The sequence below is a fragment of the Trachinotus anak genome, unplaced genomic scaffold (assembly GCF_046630095.1).
Source record: "Trachinotus anak isolate AG129_WGS33_773 ecotype Australia unplaced genomic scaffold, CSIRO_AGI_Tana_v1 ptg000008l, whole genome shotgun sequence".
In the NCBI taxonomy this organism is placed as follows: Eukaryota; Metazoa; Chordata; class Actinopteri; order Carangiformes; family Carangidae; genus Trachinotus; species Trachinotus anak.
In genome coordinates, this window is record NW_027273859.1 from 28,684,777 (window position 1) to 28,707,071 (window position 22,295).

Consider the following 22,295-nt stretch of genomic DNA (forward strand, 5'->3'; position numbering starts at 1 on the left):
GACAAATAAAGCTTAGAAACCTTATTTGTGTTACAACATTTCAAAGTTTTAAATTCATTTTCTGACTGTATTTTTAACTTCACCACCTGAAAAATGTCAGGTGGCGCAACCAAAATGATATCCTTTCCTTCTATTTATTGTAAGTGAAACTTTTGGCAGGTATACCTGAGTGTGTCTACAGTGGCTAACACATTGTTATTTTGTGGTTGAGTTCTTTGTTAACTATAATTTAAGATTCTTGCATTTCAGTGGCCAGGTATTTGATATTCCTAATATCCAATTTTACATTTTAAAACTTGTGTATAAATATACAAATGAATCTATTTTATACAATAGGTATATACCTCACAGTCTTCAACCATTTGCTCACTTTAACCTATCATTCATTGGTTTAAATAAATATTTTACCTGGTCGCACCACCTGACGATTCAGTTGTGTCACCTGACTTTTGCAGCTAATTTCAATTAAACAGGCTTCTCCTTAGACACCTGTTTAACCTTTAACCTTTGTTAGCAAGTTCATACATATAGTTTTTTAATAAAATGAAGAGTTTTATAATAAAATAACATTTTCCTAGTTTTACCTTAGTTGTACAACCTGACATGAAAAGTGTACCAGCCCAACTATGAGTTGAAAGTAGCTATTTTTATCAATATTTGAGAGAGCTCTACAAACCTTTTCACTCATCAATAAAGATCACCTGGGGTCCTCTGGCTGATGGAATATCCTGTTTGATGTTGTCACTGTTCACTTCAGAATAAAAGATGCATGTATACAGTTGCACCACCCTGACATTTGACAATACACAAATTCCCGGACAAAAGTTTTTGAATTATCTCAACACCTTTAAAACTATTAATATATGTGAATTTAGTTTATTTGAAAGGTCTCAAACATGAAATCATGCCACAGTATTTATTTTGAATTTATTATTATTATAATATCATATTTAATACTTTTCTCAGGCTGTTCATTAACTCGGACGGTTGCGCCACCAGACATTTTGGTGGTTTGAGAGGCCAAAATATAAAATATATACATTATTATAATGTACTGAAAACATGGTCAAACTACAGCTGTTTTATAGAATAAAATGATGCATGTCATGAGTTAATTAAAATTATTTTAAAGGAAAGTAATGCACTGGGACACAAAAATATGCACGTCATGTCAGTGACCCTTAAACAACTCTAAATGTTTTCTATTGTATTTAAATGTATTGGACAGACTTGACCAGGTGACAGGTTTCACTTCATTTTTCTTTCACAAACTCTAGTGTGATTTTTTTGCAGTGTGTTTGGGATCATTGTCATGTTTGTTAAGACTGAGTCATCTTTGCACAGATAATTATTGCACAGGTTCAGAAGTTGGTGTAAATAGTGAACAGTGGCATAATTTTTGTGACTTCTGTTATTGGCGTTACGGTTCTTCCAGCTGTGTTTCAGCTCATGATCGCTACAGCACTGATGCTGTTGTTCCCTCTCCTGCTTCACAAAGTCTCACAATCTGGCTCCTTATTGCTCCTCATCACGTGTCGTGTCGCATTAAACACAACTCGGAACAAACCTGAGAAAGCTGTGGTGTTCACAGGTTCTTTTACGACCTTAATTAAAAGTCACAGGTGTAATCACTTTAATTGCATTGAGTTGTCTGTATTTTCAATGTAGTCTATCTTTGCTTTGTTGTGTATGTTAAAATAGATCAGTTACTTTCCTGTGATAATGAGAGAAGTTGGACTTGAAATGACGTCAGGTCATTTACCAAAGTTATATTAAGGGTGGATTTTATTTTGCCTTTAAAGCTACTTACAAATTAAAGCCATTCTTAGACCGACCACATGTTGAGTGATTATCTAGTTAATAATAAATATGACTCCAAATGATTTGCTACCTGTCAAGGTGCTGGACAAACAAACTCATACTGAGACTGTGACTGATGAACAGGAGACATGTTCTACAGAGTGAAGCCGCCTCTCTTTTCCCAGGTCGTCACTTCCCGAAGAGTCCCCGGCTCAGTCTGGAGGTCCAGGCGAGCTTCGACGGAGAGCAGCTGTCTACAGACCCAGTGGAGCACAGAGAGCAGCCTCAGTTCAACACCGAGCTGGCCTGGGAGCTGGACCGCAGGACGCTGCACCAGCACAGGTCTGCAGCTTCTTACAGTGTCACTGCAGTTTGAGTTTTCACAGTGACGACGTTACAAACAGCCGAGACTCATTAGCTGAGCTCCGCAGTACTGATGCACCGTGATGCCTCTGTCCCCCAGACTGCAGAGAACTCCCATCAAGCTCCAGTGCTTCACCGTCGACTCTGTCAGCAGGAAGAGAGAGAGCGTGGGCTACATCGTCCTCGACCTGCGCTCGGTGCAGGAGGTCAAACAGGTGAATGTCTCCTCCCTCTGTCTGGGTCTGGCTGGTCCAGATACAGTGACAGGTTTCCCTTCTGTTATGATGAAGTGTGCTGTGAGAGTTGAAGTGATGAGTTAGTTTTCTGTGTCTCTGCCAGGAGCCTCGCTGGTATCCTCTGCTGAGCAGTAAATACACCAAACAGAGACCCGCCCTCCTCCTCGGCGTGCTGCTGGAGAATGACACCAAGCCCTCCGACCCCTCTCCTGATAGGTTCAAAGCCAGGAAGGCCCCGCCCCGACAAGGTCAGCTGCTTCATCAGTGCTTGTTCCTTCATCTGTTCTCACATCAGTCAATGTTTGTCTCATCTCGTGTGTGTGTGTGTGTGTGTGTGTGTGTGTGTGTGTGTGTAAAGTTATTATAAATCTGTAGCTGTGGCTGTTCCAGTTCAGACCTGGGAACAGACTGAAACTAACACTTTGCTGACTCCTCTTGTTTCGGCAGCCTGTCCACGGTGTCTCTCTGGTAAGCTGTCAGTGCTGTGACTGCAGACTGACTGCTGCTTTCTAACATTCACTCATCACTTTGTACCTTTGAACCTGACTCTGGAGCTCTCCTCACGTCTGCTCACCTGTGAAATCTCCTGCTTTGAATCTCCACTGACTCTGTTGAAGAGGATTTATTTTCCTCTCCAGACAATGATTTGTCTCTTTGTGCAGCTCTTTAAGGTGCTAAATGAACAAATGGACGGTGTTACCTGTGGTTTCTCTTCCATGTTGTGTTCACCACAGTCTGGTAGTTGTGGCTGATAAAACCCAGTCGGGAGGTGAAGCAGGTGTCTGTTGGTTTCTGTTTCTGCTGGTTCAGACTACAACACAATAACTACAACGTGTCCAGCAGTGATTCTGAAAGTCTCAGTTTCAGGGGATTGAAAACTTGAATGAACACCAGATTTAAATGTAGCGAAACTGATTTAAGTGTTTTAAAACTAAACGTATCATTGTGGACGCAGCCTCTCTCTGATTTGGTGAGAGATTCTAAATCTCTCAGTAGGTCCACACAGTCAACCTTAACACTGCTGCACAGAAACCCTGAACACACTTGGGACTCTGAGTCCACTGACGACCAGCTGACCCAAAGAAAGATGGAAGTTAATAACTATGCCTGATAATAGGAACCTGACAGATCCACCTGTACAGAGCTACAGGGACAGAGCGCTCCTCTGTCTGCAGCACCGACTCTGCATCACACTGTTCGACTCATTTTAACATGTAAAACAAAATAAAGAATATTTTGCAGAGGATCAGGATCATGTCAAATCATCAGCACAGAGACAGTTGGTGATGAAGTGGTTGTGTTAGAGGAGAGCTCCAGATGCTGCTGCCGCCTCCACAGTCAAGTGACAGGTGCATTAATTAACCAGCAGCATGTGACCTGTGTTAACATCCTGTCCTGTGTGTGTGTGTGTGTGTGTGTGTGTGTGTGTGTGTGTGTGTGTGTGTGTGTGTGTGTGTGTGAGAGCAGAGTAAAAACCTTGTTAATTTTCCTCCCTGTGCTGTGAGCAGGTTTCTAGCCTGAGTGAACTGATCTGTTCTCAGAGTCAGATTCACTGAATAGGTAGAACTGCTCAATGAATTAGTGAATCTGGGTGAAATAGTTGAGCTGAATGATCTTAAATAAGAAATTTAACATACTTTGATGTTGTATTTCTCTGCTCCTCTGCCTCAGGTTCTCCAACAGTGACTGAGCTGCTGCCAGACGAGCTGGAGGCCGTACTGGTCCCAGACCTGGGTTACCATCAGGTGGGACCTGCCGATCACTGCACTGACATGTTCGTCCTGTCCGTCACTGTGGCCTTCGCTACTAAACTAGAGCAGGTAAGTGCAGTGCTCTGCTCCTGGCCTCTGACCTCTGACCTCTTCAGATCCAGAACTTTCCAGCCTCTGAGGACAGACTCACATATTTCACTCTTTCACTCTGACGTCGACACACACACAGCTTCTCAAACGTGTCTCTGTGTTTGTCTGACACGTCTCTGTAAAAGGGATAATTTGGATGTTACTGACTTTTCATCAGACAAATAATAATTTTTGTTTTCATCACAGAGAAACGGTGATGGACAGCTGTGATATGTAGACATTTTAAAGACTATAACTACCTGACCAATCAAGTATAAAGTCTAAAGCTCAGTCATAAACGCAGCCTCGCTGTTGTATATGCAGCTGAGAAAGTTTAAAATCATCAGCTTCTCTCCAGAGATTTTATATTAAACTTTCATTAAAATATGAATGTAAAGCAAATTCTTGAATATTTAGTGTGTAATATGAATTTTGTGTCGTTGTCACAGTTGATCCCGAGCACCATGAAGCTGTCGGCAGAGGGCTCAGAGTTCTTCTTCTACTACTCTTTACTGGGCAACGACATCACCAGTGAGCCTTTCCACAATCTGCTGAGGCCCGACTTTGAGCCGGAGCGCGCCTCTGTGCGCATCCGCAGCAGCAAACAGGTCCTCCAGACCTTCCTGTCTCAGCAGCCCAGCTTACAGGTGAGAGCCGGAGTCTGGCTGAAAGCTCTTTACTGCACGTTACTGTCCAGGTGTCATCACGTGACCCCGTCTGTCCGTCCTGCTCAGATCCACCTGTGCTGTGGGAATCACTCTCTGGGCAGCACAGACGTCTCCCTCTCAGCTCTGTCTGCTCTTCGTGTGGATCTGGAGAACAGGGCAGCGACGGTGGAGGGAGCGTTCGTGCTCCAACCTCCGAAACGCACCAAGCGGACGCTGCCGGCCCTGCCCACTGACCTGCAGCCGACCGTGGGAGTGGCTGTTAGTCTGAGGAGAGAGGAGGTCGCACCACAGGTAACCACCGTGGTGTACAGAGCGTTAGGAGTTTATTTGTGATTCACAGTCTTCAGACATGTTTGGTTTCACTGTGCAGGATCCACCAGGAGCCTGAGGTCAGTTGTAGTTTGTTTACCCTCACGTTGATGATGTCATCTGTGCTTTCTTCAGTCTTTAGGGAATAAAGACGGAGGCGGAGCTCAGACGCCCTCCGCCCCCCCTCCATCAGTTCCTCCTGCTGAGCTGAGACCTCGTAGCCTCTCTCCTGTCAGAAAACCTTGTGAGTCTTCTCCTCCAGGTCCTCCTCTTCCTCCCCCCTCCTCTCACACAGAGAGTGAAGCAGAGAGTCTGCTGGAGGAGTTTCATCGTGGCAGAGAGCGAGCAGGTCTGGCAGGTGAAGCTGGAAACTCCACCTCATCTCCATACATGAAGTTAGTCAGGATGAAGGGGGGGTCTGTTGACACTGTGTCTGTTTCCGTCCAGCTGCAGATCTGGAGGTTCTTCTGCAGCCGCAGAGTCGGACTGAAGCTCCAGCAGAGGGCGGAGCCTCTTCTGTCAGTGTCTCTGCTCCCAAAGTGTCCATCCCCTCCTCCGCCCATCACTACTGCTTCTCTCTGGACCTGCGCAGCCTGGGAAACCTCAGCCTGACGCACCCCATCGCTGCTACGCTCAGGTGAAAAACTTCTCCACTAAAAGCATCGTTACCTCACCTGATGTTTACCTGCAGTGGTCAGTCTCACCTCCGTCCAGTCCCGTGCTTCACTGTAAAGAAACACAAACATAAATAAACATTTTGGCTTTGTCTGTTTTCACGTCTGAACCTGCTCGTGATCATCATAACAGAAACCTTCTTAGGTCATCTAATAATTGTCCTTTTAAGAACGTGTACACTGAAATATCACAGGTGATTTTTACCTGTACAAACCAACCATCCGGTGCAGTTTCATGTGTTGTTTTGTGCTGTTGAGTGATTGTTGTGCGTCGCTGTTTCTCAGGTATTCGTATCAGTTCTTCGGCAGCGCGGCTCCCATCATGACCAACCCTCCTGTGGAGCTGCAGAGGAACATGGAGGTGTCTCTGCCTCAGTCGTTCTGCGCCTTCGACTTCGCTGCTTTACCACAGCAGCTCCAGGACACCTTCCTCAGGTCACACACACACACACACACACACACACACACAGCTTTTATCCGAACATACTTCCTGATTAAAGGAGGGGAACATGTTTGTCAGTCAGTGATGATGGTAGTTGTGTTTATCTGATCTATGATCAATGTTTTATCTGATTGATCTGTATATCACACACTGCCAACACTGCCTGAGTTTGCGGGATATTCTGATGTTGGATTTCTTTTTATTATACATTAATTTCTGAGTTATTGTCTCCACATGATGCTGGCAAAAAATGTATTTTTATCACATCAGTGTCAGTTTCAGATTCAGCCTCCACATAGAAAACTAGTGAAACGTGTCAGTTTCATGTGACGTTGCTGGTGTGATGTCACTGTGACATCAGCAGCTCTCACATGAGCAGCGTGTTCTGGTCTCACACATGTGTCCTCTGTTTGTTTCTCCTCTTTCTCTCTGACAGACATGTGTCAGAGTCATTTCCCTCCTTTTTGTCAGATTGACAGATTGATATTTTTAAAAGGAAACACACACAACCTGATACAGTTACTTTACTACTTCTGTTGAATGTGTCTCTGAATTGACAGATTTCTGTACTGAAATCTGCGTCAAGAGGAGAAATTATTTTTGTTCGTATAACACTTTCTGATTTGAAGTGATGAGACAGTTTTCCTTACTGTTGGACAATAAATAATAAATAAATTCAGTTCCTCTCACAGTGAACCTCCAGTGTTGGACCAGCAGGGGGAGCAACAGGACTGGGAACAAAAGAAGACCCCCCCCCCCCCAGCCCTGCAGTGTGTTAAAATGTGTTTGGACTCATTTTGTGTGTCGGTGTGTTGTGTAGAGTTCCTCTGGTGGTGGAGGTCTGGCACAGAGACTCCACCAGCAGAGACCAGCTGATTGGACGAGCCTCCGTCCAGCTGTCTCCCCTGCTGAGCTCTGAGAGGAGCAGAGTCCTGGCGTCGACAGGAGAGCAGAGCTGGAGACAGACTCACCAGGACCGGATCCCCGTGGTCCAGACACAGCGGTAGGAAACGTCCCTGACTCACTGTGATGTCATCGGTGTCACGACTGAGGATGAGCTGGTTGTTAACCTCCGTGTCTCCACCCATCAGTCCCACTGAGAAGGTCGCAGAGCTGAGCTACGTGGCGACGCTGGAGGACCTGGGATTGGTCAAAGCCAGAGAGGTCATCGTGTCCGACTCGTCACAGGTGAGACAGCTGTGAACAAGCGTGGGGTCAGATTGTTACCTGGTATCACCTGCAGCTGCTCTAGGTGTGTGTTTCTTCATGACCCACACCCTGACAAAGGTCATGACCCTCAAACAGCTGTTCTCCTCTGATTCAAACTTTTATTTCTCCTTTAGAAGCGGCTGCAAAAGCTTCACTAAGTTTTTCACTGTGTTTTCTCAGAATGAAATCGTAGCCCCCACTCGGCCGTCCTTCCACCCTGCAGCACCCACGCCTGCTGCTCCCAGCCTCCCTGCTGCCCCACTGGGCCCCGCAACTCCCACGGCCCCCAGAGACACCCTGGAGTACCGCAAGGCCCTGGAGCTGGAGCTGTGGAAGGAGGAGCAGGAGGATCTGTTCGATGACCAGGTACAAACACAGAGCATCAGCTTTTAATGTTCTGCTGAGTGTGTTTTATTTTGATAGAGCTTTGACCACATCCTCTCTGCGACAGGAAGTAACAGGGTTTATAGAAGATGTAGTTGTGTAGTTTGACCATTGTGTGTGTGTGTGTGTGTGTGTGTGTGTGTGTGTGTGTGTGTGTGTGTGTTTGTTTGTGTGTTTGTGTGTTTCTGTTTCAGTTGAGGAAGAAGGAGCTGAGCCACATGCAGGCGCTGGCAGAGGAGTGGAGGAGGAGGGACAGAGAGAGAGAAGCTCTGGTCAAGAAGAAGGTGGAGAGTCCACACACACACACACACACACACACACACACACACACACACACACACACACACACACACACACACACACACACACCATCCTGTATGACCATGTTCTTCTCTTCTGCCTCTTCCTGTCTCTGTCTTTGTGTGTCTCTCTCTCCCCCCCCCCAGGAGGTGGAGTATAACCTGTTGGAGGAGCAGCTTCAGAAAACTCTGTCTGATTTGGAGAAAAGAGAGAAACAGCTGGCGGAGGCGGAGCTAGAGGTCTGGTCCTCACACTTCACATTATTGTTCTGATCCAGATGTTTGTGCCTTATTAAGGAGGAGAAGAAGAGAAGTTATAACTTGTAGCTAAAATCACAGTGAGAAATGCCTCAGTGGACTCAGCTCTGTCAGAATGAAGTTAAAGCTGTACGTTGTTGTTGTTTACACTGAGCCTCTGTCCTACATCCTCAAAGCCACAGTGAAAGATCACAGCATCAGCACCTGCTGTGGTGGAGCTCCTGTCTGCTCTGATGTAGAACAGAATTATGAATAATACATTTGTTCTGAAGGTGAAGATCTGAACATAGATGTTCAAGTAAAATGTGTCCAGTTATTCCACTAATTTACCCACTGATAGATGAAGTTTATGTGTAATATAAGTCAGTGTAAATACCTCGACTGAGAATAACAAAGAAAATTGTCCTTCACATAAAACCAGCAATAATATTAGTTATTAATAAATGAATAAATCTGACCTAGAAATCAGCACCTGGAGAATATTTACTTTAAAGCTCCACAGTCTAAAGGCAGATGTCCATGTGTTTGTGATTATAAAGCAGGTCTAGGTTCTATATTAATACTGTGAAAGTATCAAAGCCTCAGTCCACAGAGAAATGCACACAGCCTGTATTCAGAAACTGAGCCTTAAAACCAGCCGTCAGGACTTCTGGAACTTTGTGATGTCACAACAAAGCAGTCACCACCCTCAGCCCCGCCCCCCTGGATCCATCATCATCTGACCTGTTGTTACTCGAGCTCCAGAGAGAAGCCTGAGAGAGGAGATGTAAAACTACACTGAGATAGTTTTCAACACTTCAGATAAAACACAGAAGAAGAGTAAAATCTGAGACCTTTAAACTCTGAGTCTGATGCACAGTTACTGTTGTTAAGCTCCTCAGTTGGTGCTTGTTGACACAGTTTTACACAAAGCAGTATGTGTTACTCACCTGCTCAGATGATGCAGCAGGAGTTTAAACCTCATGGTGACACAAAGAAAACATGATGATAAAGTAGCGAAGAAGCAGAAGAAGAGACTCTTTGTTTTGAACTTTTTTTTTTAATTAAATGATTCAAATTCTTCCTCTTTAAAATCCCTTCTCTCCTGTTGATCTCGCTGAGTGTGTCTTTGTGTCCTCAGACTCAGAGGCTGCAGAGGGAGCTGCGAGCCGAGCATGACCTGACGCAGAGGGGGCTGCAGGAGAGCAGCAGGAGGCTGCAGCAGGAGTGTGACCACCGGGTGGCGCTGGAGCGAGACAAAGTCCGACTGATGGAGGAGGAGAGAGCCCGGCTGCTGCAGCAGGTAGAGACAGAGCTCTGTTTGTGACTCTAACTGTTCATGTTGATCTGATAATAATAACGACTTGGTTTCTTCTTGTGTTTGTGTCGTGCAGATCACAGACGCTGAGTGTCGCTACAAACAGCTGGAGAAAGAGTTTCAGCTCTACAGAGAACAACAGAACATCAGACCTGAGTTCAGACTGCAGTCAGAGGTCAACCTGCTGACTCTGGAGAAGGTGAAAATGTTGTTATCACAGAGACAATTAGGTCTTATTGTGTCCGACTCGTATCACAATCACAGTTAAAGAGAAACCTACTCAATGAGGTGTTTAAATACTAACAAGCCCCTAAAATATCCAAAACAAAAGAGTGCGTTTTTTTTTTTTTTTTTTTTTTTTTGGACTAATTTTGTTTATATTTACCTTAAAAACCTGCTTTAACTTGAAGAAACTTGTTTTTATTAAAGATTTGTACATTAAATCCAATTTAAATGTCAAAGAAGAAGCAAGTTTTCACTAAAGTTCAAACATTGTCGGATGAAAAAATGTGTTGTTGCCATAGTAACTGTGATGATGATGTTAACCATAATTTAGCCTCATTGAGTGAAGAGAAGTCAGTGAACATGTTTCTGACGTGACCGTTTCACATGTGACTGACTGTGTCTGTTGTTATTAAGGTGGAACTGGAGAGGAAGCTGGAGTCCACCACCAAGTCCAAGCTCCACTACAAGCAGCAGTGGGGACGCGCCTTAAAGGAACTGGCCAGGTTCAAACAGGTACTGATGGTGTAGAGGGAGGGAGGTGGGTCTGAAGAGTGTTTTTACACTTTTAAAACCTTGTACTGGTTGTTTTGCATATTTGAGCTGATTAATCATAATTGGCCAATTTTCTGCCCAAACTCAAAGATAATCAGCTTTCAATTGTAGAGAAGAAAAGCAGAATGTGTCAGAAGGTGATCCTGTCAATATTTGTCATTTATGCTTAAAACAATTAATCAATTATTGAAAAAGTAGCTGATTAATTTTCTGTCAGTTGACAAGTATCAGTTGTCAGCCAGTTATTTTAGCTCAGAACATGAAAAGCACAGAGAAACAAAGAAACTAGAAATGTGGGACCATAAAATCTCAGATGTCTGAGCGTCCTTGAACGCACCGCTGAAGACAGTTTTTCCAGTGGACAGTGAATTACCGTCTGACACTCACATCACTGTGACAGTAGAAGAGGCTCAGGATCCTGATGCATCTTCAGTGAAGGAGTGTATGTGTGATCTAGAAGTGCTGCATGAATGTGTGATGAAAGGGTGAATGTGACTCGTAGTGTGAAGCTCTGAGTGGTTGTTAAGAGCAGAGAAGTGATGTATAAATGAAGTTAAACAGTAAAGTGAAATGTTAGTGTTGTTGAGCAGGAACCAGTGGATGCTCTGGTTTAAAGTCAAAGTTATGGACACAAATCTAAAGTTTGGAATCACGACAACACAAAAGCTTCAGAAAACTTCACCATCAGAATAAAGAGGGAGTGGACATCCGGGCCGGGCCCTGCTGCCCCGACAGCGCTCATATTTCACAGCAGATAACGGTAGTTTTTCTGCGTCGGGACGTCTGGCGAGGTCGGACGCTGCAGGTTTTTAATCTGCTGCTGGAGACGAGCTGACAGTGTTAGGACATTTAACAGCTCTGTTTAAAGACCTGGAGCGAGCGGAGGAAACTGAGCTCAGCCCCGCCGCCATCCGTCAGCTGATTATCACACCGCGACTGTACACGAGTACACAAGCACAGCGGGTGATGCATGTGTGAAGAAGCAAAAATACTCACTACAAGTTACTGTAGGTTTTTTTCTTACTGTTACTAAAGGACCTGAAATCTACAGGGTCTGATGTTTTGTTTCTCAACAGACATATTCAGATACAGTCCTCAGCACCGTGACGGTGTATTAACCATCAGATAACAGTGAAGACGTCTGACACATCCCTGTTTATCCACAGTCATTTCAAATATCAACCATTATTTTTGTGAAATTTTACAGAATTGTTGGTGAAGTCTTGAGTAATGGCTAAAAAGTGTTTTGTGAGGTCACCGTGACCTTAACCTTTGACCTCTAACCACCAAAATCTCATCATTCGGGAGTTCTCAGGATTTGTGCTCACAAGAAAATCATTTTTTGGGAGGTTACACTGACTTTGACCTTTGACCACCAAACTCTAATCAGTTCATCCTTGTGTCCAGGTGAACGTTTGTACCAAATTTGAAGACGTTCATCAAGGTGTCAGTGAGATATTCTCTCACTGTGGCTGCTGTGGAGACATGAGATCAGCTGATGGAACAGCTGATGTGTTGTAGCTGCCCTGGTGATGGTCGTCTGTCGATCAGCTGATCCAGTGCTTTAGTCCAGACTGAAATATCTCAGCAACAATCCGCCATGTTGACGCAGTTTGTTGCAGATGAACAGAATCTTCTGATCTGACGTCTGACGCTACAGGAAGTCGTCTCCTGTGGTTTTAATGACGTCATTTCTCATCCAGCGACATCATCAGGTCAAAGTGTTGGTTTATGACCAGACGCCTGCAGAGCTAACGGCGTTCCCGTAGCCTCAGCTGGACTGTGCTCAGCGCTAAGCAGCTAATGTTAGCATGCTAACACGCTAAAGCAGATTATAACATGTAGCTGCTGATGCTGCTCAGAGCACAGAGCTGCCAGCTGGACTATAAATTGAGCTTTAGTGTGTGTGTGTGTGTGTGTGTGTGTGTGTGTGTGTGTGTGTGTGTGTGTGTGTGTGTGTGTGTGTGTGTGTGTGTGTGTGTGAGAAGGAGAAAGGAAAGGGCGAGAGAGAAGGAGAGAGAGGTGTGTTTTTACACCAGAGCCAAATATTTAGCTGAGGTGAAGTAGACAATGAAATGTGTGAGAGCCATCAGTTCTACGCACACACACACACACACACACACACACACACACACACACACACAGAGCACTAAGTGGGACTTCAGTCAGCCTAAGTCTAACGTAAACACACACACAGACGTTATCTGACAAACTAATAACTGTTACTGACATTAACCAGCTGGAAAACTGGACGGACATTTTTCCTCCTCCTCCTCCTCCTCTCTCTCTCTCTCTCTCTCTCTCTCTCTCTCTCTCTCCCTTTACTCATGTCTCTTATCTCCTTCTTTACTTTTTCTCTCTCTTGTTTGTTTTTTACTTTCTTTATTACTCTCAACCAATCTATTTTCTCTCTTTCCCTCTCTTCCCTTCTTTCTTTACCTCCTCTTCATCTTTTATTTTTTAGCTCTGACTCTTACATTCCTTCTCTCCTATCCCCCTTTTATCCTTTTTATCCACCTTCTTTCCTTTTCTTTCTGATGTTTCTCTCTTTTCATAGACTCTTTTAGGTCATAACTCCCTCGTTCCTTCCTCCTTTTCATCTTTCCTCCAGTGTCTCTCTCTCTCTCTCTCTCTCTCTCTCCCCCCCCCCCCCTAAGTGCCACATCATTGTAAAGAAAACACAGTGTGATTTATGCAGCTCTAAGGGGGTTCGGCGCTGAGTGTCACCCCTCGCCTATTAATCATCCCTGGGATTGCGTTGAGCAATAAGTTCATCAGGCGCTAACTATTCAGATGTCACACTCTCGCTTTTTCTAAAATATCAGGCCTGTGTTTACACGACCATCCGTCTTGCCGCCCAGCGGTTCTTAAAGCCAGGGCTTGTTTGGTTTTTCTCGGTCTCTCCTCGCCTATTTATTCTCTCCTCTCGGCGCTTCGCATGGCGTGCTGTTTAGCTCAAGTCGGATCATAAAAATTCTTGTCCGAGGAATAATGTGCTTTTCAACCCAGGAGGTGCGGGCGGCCGGAGAGAGAGAGAGAGAATTAATATCCAGGCAGCAGTGAGGTATTAGATCAGAGAGGCAGCCACAGCCCTTCTACATTCAAAATATTGGGACAAGGAGCTTAAGTTGGTCTTTTCAAAGAGAAAATATTGGGACAGAGAGATTAAAGTATCGAGGCTGGAGCTGAATCTGGTGTTTTTAAAGCCCTGGCAGAAGGTCAGCAACTAAAAGCTGTTGTAGTGGGACCGAGAACTAAACTGTGGTTTTTATAGACCTTAAAGAAAGAAGCAAAGAGTTCATGATGTATTTATGTCTGTAAATCCAACAGTAACACGAGCCGCACATACAAAAGCCTAATTTACCGGTAATATCCAGCTGTAATATCCAGCTTATAGCATCACCTGAGTAACCAGGGCTGGTTGGCAGCGGGGCATTAAGAAAAGGTGGCGCGTTCACCAAACTCTTTCCAGACAAGATCTTGTCATGAACACGTAGGCTGCACTTGTCAAAATATGGACATTACTGCAGAGTCTGTCGTCTGACTTTTGAGCATTTTATTGATACTCTAGCTCAGAGTAAACTGACCAAAAAGAAACTGGATCCACAGCAAACAAGGACGCATATTTACACTGAGGCATTATTTTCTTTCTTCCTTCCACTAAAAACTCGTCACATTAGGATTTGAACATATTGTCTGTAAGAATCTCAGCAGGTCTCACGTTCACCAGTGACTCTCCACCGGGTGATACTTTGATCGTACAGGCTCCATGTGGATGTTGTAATAAAGCTCCACAATCACTGAACAGAGAGGAGCCGAGGCTACGTGACAGTCAAAGACAAGCCAACGTTGTAGTCACAGTTACAGGGAGGAGACTTTAGAACGGATTAAAAACAAAGATAAATCTGTTATGCGTCGCCAGTTGTAATTGGGTGACCAAGTAAAGTTTGAGTGTGGGGAACCCTGGTCAGGTATCTAAATTATCATTTGTACATAATTGATTTCTACAAAGCTGTAATTTTGATGAAGAAACAGTGGAAAACTGTGGCTGCAAAAACACGATTTGTCGGGAAGTGCTTTCAAAATAGTAATAGTAATTTCAAAGTAGTAATAATCTCGATAGAGGAGAACGACTCAGAAAATGAAAATTGACTTATGTTATCAGTGAAACAGACTTCGAATGGAGGAGTTTGGAGGATCCAGCAGCGTTATACTGACTTTAATATGGGATAAAAGAGGGCACTGACACTGGATCAGTACCATCAGTATTGAAAATAAAAATCAGTTAATATCTGTTGAACTAAATCTGTGTTCGCTCAGATTCTCGTCCTCATAAGATCCAGCTCCACTGATCAGTTGCTGTGTTTGGACCAGTGTCGTGGTCATGTGACCCTGATGTTTGGGGTTGAGTTCCCTCCGGGTCAGTCCGGACTAAAACTCTCCTCTCTCATGATGCTGCGAGTGTTTTTGTATAAAACTCTGTCAAACAGCAGATGTAACGTGTCGTCTGAGGGAATTTGAGTTTTACTGGTCTCAGCGGAGACTCTGATGGTTCCCACTCTTCATTCCTGGAATATTATGCAGCTCCAGTCTGAGGGGTGGGGTCCAGACAGGGAGGGTCAGAGAGTTTGATGCATGTTCTGGGACAAATGAGGGATTTCAAGGAATATTACACAAAACATGACTGTTTTCTCCAGAGGTTTTCAGACAGTCGTTGCTTTTTGGTTTTTAGTCCAACTGGACGAGGCTGAAAAATAACATCAACAAACTGGGAGAGATGAAGAGTTGTTGTTGCTCATAGAAGCACTCAGAAGTTTAAAAAGTTTAATATGAACAGTCATAGTTTTTCTCTGACCTCCTCTGGGAACCTGCATCAAACATTAATTTAAATCTGATGTTGGATTCGTTTACGGATGATTCCAGTTTAGTAGAAGCTGGACTCAGATCCTCCTCAGCCCAGAAACCAACGTTTAAACGTGTCAGAGGCGGAGACAGAACTCACTGCTGGATCTGTTCAGGTGCATTGATCAGTTTGATCAGTTTGATCAGTCCTTTGTATGGATACGAGAAACTGCCACAGTGAATCCATCCACTGACTGTCTCAGCTCTGGTTCAGTTGGTCCCGATCAATTGATTCATTCAAACCTTCATTTAAAGAGAGACGGCCGCTGAGTGTGAGCTGAACAAAATACACAACGAGGAACAATAATCTACAAATATACAACAGTTTAGATGATAAACAATAAACAGAATAACGTGTAAAACAATAAAACATATAATATGTGACACAAGTTGATAAAAGTAATATATGCAGATTTAATAAGATTAAAAGAGATTAACTCAAATCATTTTAATCTTTTTTACATGTTGTTCTAATTGTGTGGAGCCAAAAATCTGTCATTAAATGTTAAATGTCTGTTCAGATCAGATAATAATCAGTTCCTAATTTAAATACAGACACTGTTTTATTTCTTGTATCATTAACATTTTACAACTTTTTTGTGAAGAGTAATTTATAGAAAAACATGTTTCTACTCCTCAGAAACTCAGTAAACCATCATAACTATGAAGCAACAGTGTGAAGTGAGGTTCACTGTTGTTTCAGCCTCTATCAGACACATTCTCTGCTCCTGTGTCTCTTATCTCCTGTTGTCAGTGTAAAGAGCCGACGGAGCCTGAAAACACTGATGTGAACTGTGTCGGATACAGTGGAGCTGTGGGGGTTTAACCCTGAGTGGGTCAGATCTCATCCTGTCAGTGTGAAGGAGTCAGATTAGAAAAACAAAGATCAGATTATTTAAATTACTGCTAATTTTATATATATATATATATTATTTTTTATTTATTTATTTTTTACATTGTTTGTGTTGATGTGATTTTCAAGGTTTAATAAGAAAAAACTAAACTTTCTTCCACAGTTGGTGTCGTTGTCCTGTTCATCAATTCCTTTGTAGTTATCATAGTCGTCAACAATTACTGACTCAGTTTAATTCAATAACTTTATTAATCCCTGTCAGGAAAACTGTACACAGGAGTGTGTCCAGATCAGTAGTTACACACATGTGTATCTGTATATAAATAATATACAACACACACAAAAAAAACTAAAAACAATCAAAGGTTTTCAGTTTGAAAAAAAACCCCAACTATACGAGGAACTGGTGACATTTACAGACAAAAATTATCATCAAAAATATCTTAAAATGCCAAAAGTTAAATGTTCAAAAGAACCACAGCAGAACTATGGTTCAGGCCTGACACTAAGGATTATTTTCATTATTGATTAATCTGCCAATTTTTTTATATTGACTGATTGTTTTGTTATTATAATTTCCAAGTGTTCTTCAGATATCATTTTTTTAAATCGACAAACCTAAAGGTTTAAATTTACTAACATATGAAACAAAATTAATTGATCATCCGTTTTGAGAAGCTGTCTTTTGTTTAAAAATGATTAAAACAATTATTAATTTATTAAAATAATTGCAGATTAATTTTCTATTAACTGACTAATTGATTAATCTAGTAATTGTATCAGGTCTGTTGTTTTTTAAAAAAATTTTATTTGGGTTATATCCCATCATGCCGTGCTGTTCAAGGACTACATTTCATCATGCATTATTTTAAAAGGTTTCATCTATAAATTGTTGAATCTGTGTCAAAGATAGTGAAACGAGCCAATAACAATGATCCTGAGGTTTTTGTTTTTTTTTCTAACCGTCCAAAACCCAAAGATGTTCAGTTCCCAATTAAATAAGAGTGAAGTGCAGAATAATTTCAGATGTAATCTGGTCCCTTCATCAGTGTTTCACACAGTTTTACAGCTAAAAATAACCAACAGCTCCTGCTTCAGTTTGATGAATCTGATTCTGTATAATTCACCGGAGCAGAAACCCTCAGGTGTTCGGTCTGTCAGCTCTTGACAGAAAACAGACCTTTCAAATATATTTTTATATTTTTCTGTGACTTTATAAATTCTGGAGACACTCATTTATTTCTAATGTGCGTCCCAGTCGTCCTCGTTTCCTTCGTGTGTCCGTCACAACCTCGTACGGCGGTGATGTAAAACTCCCCCTGAGCTCCCACAGGTGTTCGAGCTGCTCAGAAAACTGCGTCTAAGCGGAGGAAAGTGCGTCCACATGTGAGCGACGGCATCAGAGAGTTAGTATGAGAAGTCTCCCCCAGCTGCTCCGACACCGCCGACCTCTGGAAGTAGAGGCGAGTAATGGAGGGAAGACGGAGGGGAACCTGGGGGAGGAGAAGTCATTCGCTGGTCATCCATCCCAGAAATCACCCCCGACCGCCTCAGACCTCCATCCTCCTCTCAGGACTTCCAGTCCCTCTGCAGCTCACAGTGTGTCCGCAGCTCAGGAGGACGTCATCCCCCCGGTGCCTCCGTCTGCAGCTGCAGGACCCAGATCATGTTTCTGGTCCGACATGTCGAACAGAACTTGGTCATTTATTTTTTCACTGTTTGAAAAATATTGAAACAGAAGTTTGTGCGTCGTTTCAGGAATGTGAACTAAACACTGATCGGTTTATTTGAACGTGACCCTGGTTGTTGTGGATCAGACCCAGGTTTATGTGAACTCACAGACTCTTGTCATGAGATGACTTTACCAACAGTCCCATGACCCACAGATCACATGACACAGTCTGGCAGCTGGTTTGATGGCGGCCTGAACTCCAACATGTTAACAGTCAGTTTGCTCCTCACAGTGAAATAATGAAGGTGTTACAGGTCACAGAACAGTTGACAGTCAGAACGTTGTTACCACAGACTGTAAATAAAGATGGGCGGAGCCTCTGTGACGTCACCCACAGAGCGATGTGAAGCTCAGAGCGAGCTGCTCCACCGTCACCATCTTGGCAGGGCCTGACTCCGCTCCTAACTCCAAAAATGGTCAAAGAGGTGGGGCGTGTGTGGAGCTGAGATTTGGTGCATGATGGTTTGTGTCAAACATACGCTCACCCACCTGTCACTCAAAGAGGCCACGCCCTCAATCATCCATCACCTTAGTCCTTAATAAAATAAAACAGGTGAGTTGTATAAATTCAGCCGTACAGTCGTCATGAAGGAGGAAATTATCTCCAGAGACCAGAACAGTTTCTGTACCAGGCTGTAAACATGTTTCTTTCTGCTGTAAAGACATTTGAACACTGGAGTCTGTGGGGACTGACTCACTGCTGGAGCCAGACTCTAGTGGTCATTAGAGGAACTGCAGCTTTGATATTTTGTGTTGGCGTCGTTTTTTATTCCCGCGTGTTGTAACTTGAACATGTTGGACTGTAGATAAATATTGAAATGACGGCCTTGTTATTGCTCTGTTCATGACCTTCCTGTTTTGTTGACTTCAGTTGAAGCCGCTCCACCATGTTTGTTGTTAGCGACACACGTTTGTGTGCATCATCACTCGTTCTGTGATTGTTGTGATCTCCTCAGAAGTCCTCAGTCATTTGAAGTCGAACCTCGGGCTTAAACATCACATTTGGATTTTCCCGGAAAATTTGTTCAAAGTCTTTTACACAGAAATCAGTTTGATTACAATCTGTTCAGACTTTGGTGATAAAAATTGCTAACTAAATTCTTACATATAGAACCTTTAACTTGTAAAAATTAATTTTATCTCAGGAATATCTCAAAATAACAGACTGAATATGCAGAAAGTGTCTCAATCTGTTTTTAGAAGACGTTGTAAACACTTGATTTCCTGTTGAAGGCCTCAGTGTCTCTGCTGCCACATCGACTGTTCAGAAGCAGCCACAGAGCAGAGAACTGTACTTAGACCCATGTGGATCAATGTGCTGAGAAGGTTCAGCACCAGTACTGACCTCCTGGATCCTTACATTAATGCAGACTGTGTGAAGACCATTTCAGATCCAGACCCTTGGTTTGTTGGAGTCTTTGCCGGATCAGGTCCAAACTCAGATGAAGATAAAAGATGAACAGGTCTGTGAGCCGAGGCTGCTGGGAGATTCATGACTGTAAAATAACTTCTCCAGGGCAGAGTTTTAGTAGCTGTTCCTCCCCCTCCCCCGACCGAGGCCTCGGTATCACCTCGTCCTCTAATTGTTTCAGGACCGGGCTCAGATTGTCCTTGGCAGCGGGCACCAGAGAAAATGTTTAGCTTGTTTGTTTTTCTAGTAATTAGCCTTAAAACGGCCTGAAATACAGACTGCTAATGGTCCACAGAGAGCGGGGCCTGTGTCAACACAGTGTGCGTGTGTGTGTGAGTGTGTGTGAGTGATGTGTTCATGAGAGATTGTGTGTGTTCTCATGTGTTTTTCTGTTCGGAGGTGAGGAGATCAGGCGTGTGAAAATGGAAGCTTTCCGTGTGTGTGTGTGTGTGTGTGTGTGTGTGTGTGTGTGAGAGAGTATGTGTGTGAGTGTGTGTGGTTGGGCAGTAATGTGAAAATGTTGGTTTTCCCATCCAGAATCAGCCGGCTGCTCGCTCTGCTCTGTGTCACCGGGACACACAGACAGATTCTCACATCACCTTCCCGCTGCCATGTTTCCACTCGGCCCCGTCAGAGCAGCCGAGGGACGCTGACGTCAGCCGCGCTGCTCGGCCCCTTCAGGATGTTTTAACAACGGCTTTATAGGTTCAATTAAATTCAGTTTGGATTAGAGCTGAACAATTAATCGAAATATTATCGAAACTGCAATATTCAGAGCAGGACGTGCAGTTTTTCTCACAACAGATCATCATGAAACGTTGTGGTGCCGCAGAGCGACGCAGCCCATGAATCAGATTCTCCAGACGTAAAGAAAAATGCTCATTTGGTACAAGACCCAACAAAGATCATATTATCATCACTTTTATGTTTATTTCAGTGATAATAAAATAAAATAAAAATTACTTTTCTAACTGAACAATCACAGAATCTACCAAAATATTTTTTTTGCATATTATTCAGCGCTGGTTCAGATGTTTGCAGTTAGTGGATCAATAAATTAGTCAATTGACAGAAAATGCATAAATTAAATAATTAACCACTTAACTATTTTTTATGCCCTGAATTATTTTTTTAAATTCCACCTGAAGCCGATGGATAAAAGAGACGAAACACGAGTCACCAGGTCAGGATGAAAACTCCAGAATCAACTGAAAGTGATGTTGATGGATTATTTATTGATGATTTATTAACATGTATAAGTGCAGGAGACTTGGGATCATTAGACTTTTATTATTTCACACTAACATGTAGAACTGCAGTTATTACTGTGTTATTACTGAGGAGACACCGGGACCTTTTTTACTCCAGTGACCTGAGCTTTAACATCATGTGTCACATTTACTGTTGTTCTCTGTTTGTTTTAAATGTTGCACACAGATCAACACTGGGTCAAACTCTGAGTAAATGTTTCTGTCTTCGTTATTCTGCAGTTGTTGATGATTAATCACTTCATCAATGGATCCTGCAGCTTCCTCTCAGGTTAACTGGACAGGTCTCGTTAACATGAACTGAACCTTTAATTCACTTTACAAACTCTCTACATGTGGAGTCTGATCAGCAGTGGAACCAGGTTCAGAAGCTTGAGGGGGGATGGGAGCGTTTGCGTTGTTGTGGTATGAGCCACGTTCTTACATCAGCTCTTTCCCAGCAGGTTCTTTGACTTTAACCTGCAGAGTTTAAATCCTAATCATCTGATTTATAATCAAAGCTTTGATAGCAGCAGCGATTAGCTTTCACACTAAATTAGTGTTTTTGTTTTCGCTGCTCAGACTGTTTCCCTGATTTATGAACATCCAGCTGTAAGCCAGCAGACTCGGCCCAGATTGGTATTCTGGGTAATTTTTGTGAAGTCTGGAGGCCGGAGCGGCTGAGAGAAATATGACTTTTAGACATTTTTATGAAGCTTTCTTTCTGTTCTCATGCTGTTGCTGTTGGTCTGTGTGTGAATTCTCCGAAGGTCCAGCAGCATTTTTCTCAGGGAGGTTTTATGAAAATGTGAAACCAGACAAATTTATCACCAAACTCCACTTTGTGTAATTAGGAAAAAAAAAACAGCTTCTTGGCATCTGAACGCAGACGTTTCAGCAGCGGGGTCAGAGGTTTGTTTTCAGATATTCTCAGTTCAAACCTGACCGGGGACCAGGTCTCGGGATTCAAGCTGTGGAAGTCAGACGTGTTTGAAATAGTTGTGATGTTTAAAGTCGAGAACGCTCTCGCACAGTCAGAGAGTCTGTTATAAGAGCTGAAATGATCAGGTGATTCTCCATCCGTCAAACATGTGATGGTTTCAGCTTCTCCAGTTCTGGGATTTGACACTTTTCCAGCCTCTTGGTGGAGCTGAATGAGGCCATGTGAAGACATCACCTCATTTTCTTTGTGTGTTTTCTGATGTTTTACAACCAAACTTCTCAATAATGAAAATCATGGTTAGTTGCATCATTAGCAACGATGCAGAGTCTGAACGTGAAAACTAAAACTAAGTTGTGCAGATGTTTTATTTTGTGTTTGTGTTTTTGCAGCGCGAGCAGGAAAACGCCATGACACGTCTGAAGAAGCAGCAGGCGGAGCTGGAGGCCATGAGGCTGCGTTACCTGGCAACAGAGGAGAAGGAGGCGGTCCGACAAGACAGACAGGAGCTGGACGACATCAGGAACGAACTCAACAGGTGAGGATGATGATGTTAGTGTTTTATACGCTTCTTCATCTCAGGCAAGTTTAACGTTTCTTCTGTTTTCAGACATAAGATTATTGAACCTTTGTTACTGAGTTCAGAGCTGAAA

At 43.2% G+C, this 22,295-nt stretch overlaps 1 protein-coding gene across 5 annotated transcripts in view; it reads left to right on the forward strand.

Annotated features, from left to right (window-relative positions):
• Positions 1 to 22,295, forward strand: part of cep120 (centrosomal protein 120) — a 28,027-nt gene that overhangs the window by 2,955 nt on the left and 2,777 nt on the right. For 3 of the 5 annotated variants that reach the window (XR_011691722.1, XR_011691723.1, XM_071483990.1), the window contains exons 2-19: positions 1,986 to 2,142; positions 2,264 to 2,378; positions 2,503 to 2,647; positions 4,071 to 4,219; positions 4,690 to 4,887; positions 4,975 to 5,199; positions 5,353 to 5,575; positions 5,665 to 5,854; positions 6,177 to 6,326; positions 7,154 to 7,336; positions 7,425 to 7,521; positions 7,723 to 7,908; positions 8,121 to 8,210; positions 8,373 to 8,465; positions 9,604 to 9,765; positions 9,857 to 9,979; positions 10,420 to 10,518; positions 22,035 to 22,180. Coding sequence is in view for 3 of the 5 variants with exons in the window: in XM_071483990.1 (XP_071340091.1) it covers positions 1,986 to 2,142; positions 2,264 to 2,378; positions 2,503 to 2,647; positions 4,071 to 4,219; positions 4,690 to 4,887; positions 4,975 to 5,199; positions 5,353 to 5,575; positions 5,665 to 5,854; positions 6,177 to 6,326; positions 7,154 to 7,336; positions 7,425 to 7,521; positions 7,723 to 7,908; positions 8,121 to 8,210; positions 8,373 to 8,465; positions 9,604 to 9,765; positions 9,857 to 9,979; positions 10,420 to 10,518; positions 22,035 to 22,180 (2,731 nt within the window). In the remaining 2 variants the exon portion in view is untranslated. The remainder of the gene's footprint in view (positions 1 to 1,985; positions 2,143 to 2,263; positions 2,379 to 2,502; positions 2,648 to 4,070; positions 4,220 to 4,689; positions 4,888 to 4,974; positions 5,200 to 5,352; positions 5,576 to 5,664; positions 5,855 to 6,176; positions 6,327 to 7,153; positions 7,337 to 7,424; positions 7,522 to 7,722; positions 7,909 to 8,120; positions 8,211 to 8,372; positions 8,466 to 9,603; positions 9,766 to 9,856; positions 9,980 to 10,419; positions 10,519 to 22,034; positions 22,181 to 22,295) is intronic. The other 2 variants (XM_071483991.1, XM_071483992.1) reach the window with 2 other exon arrangements.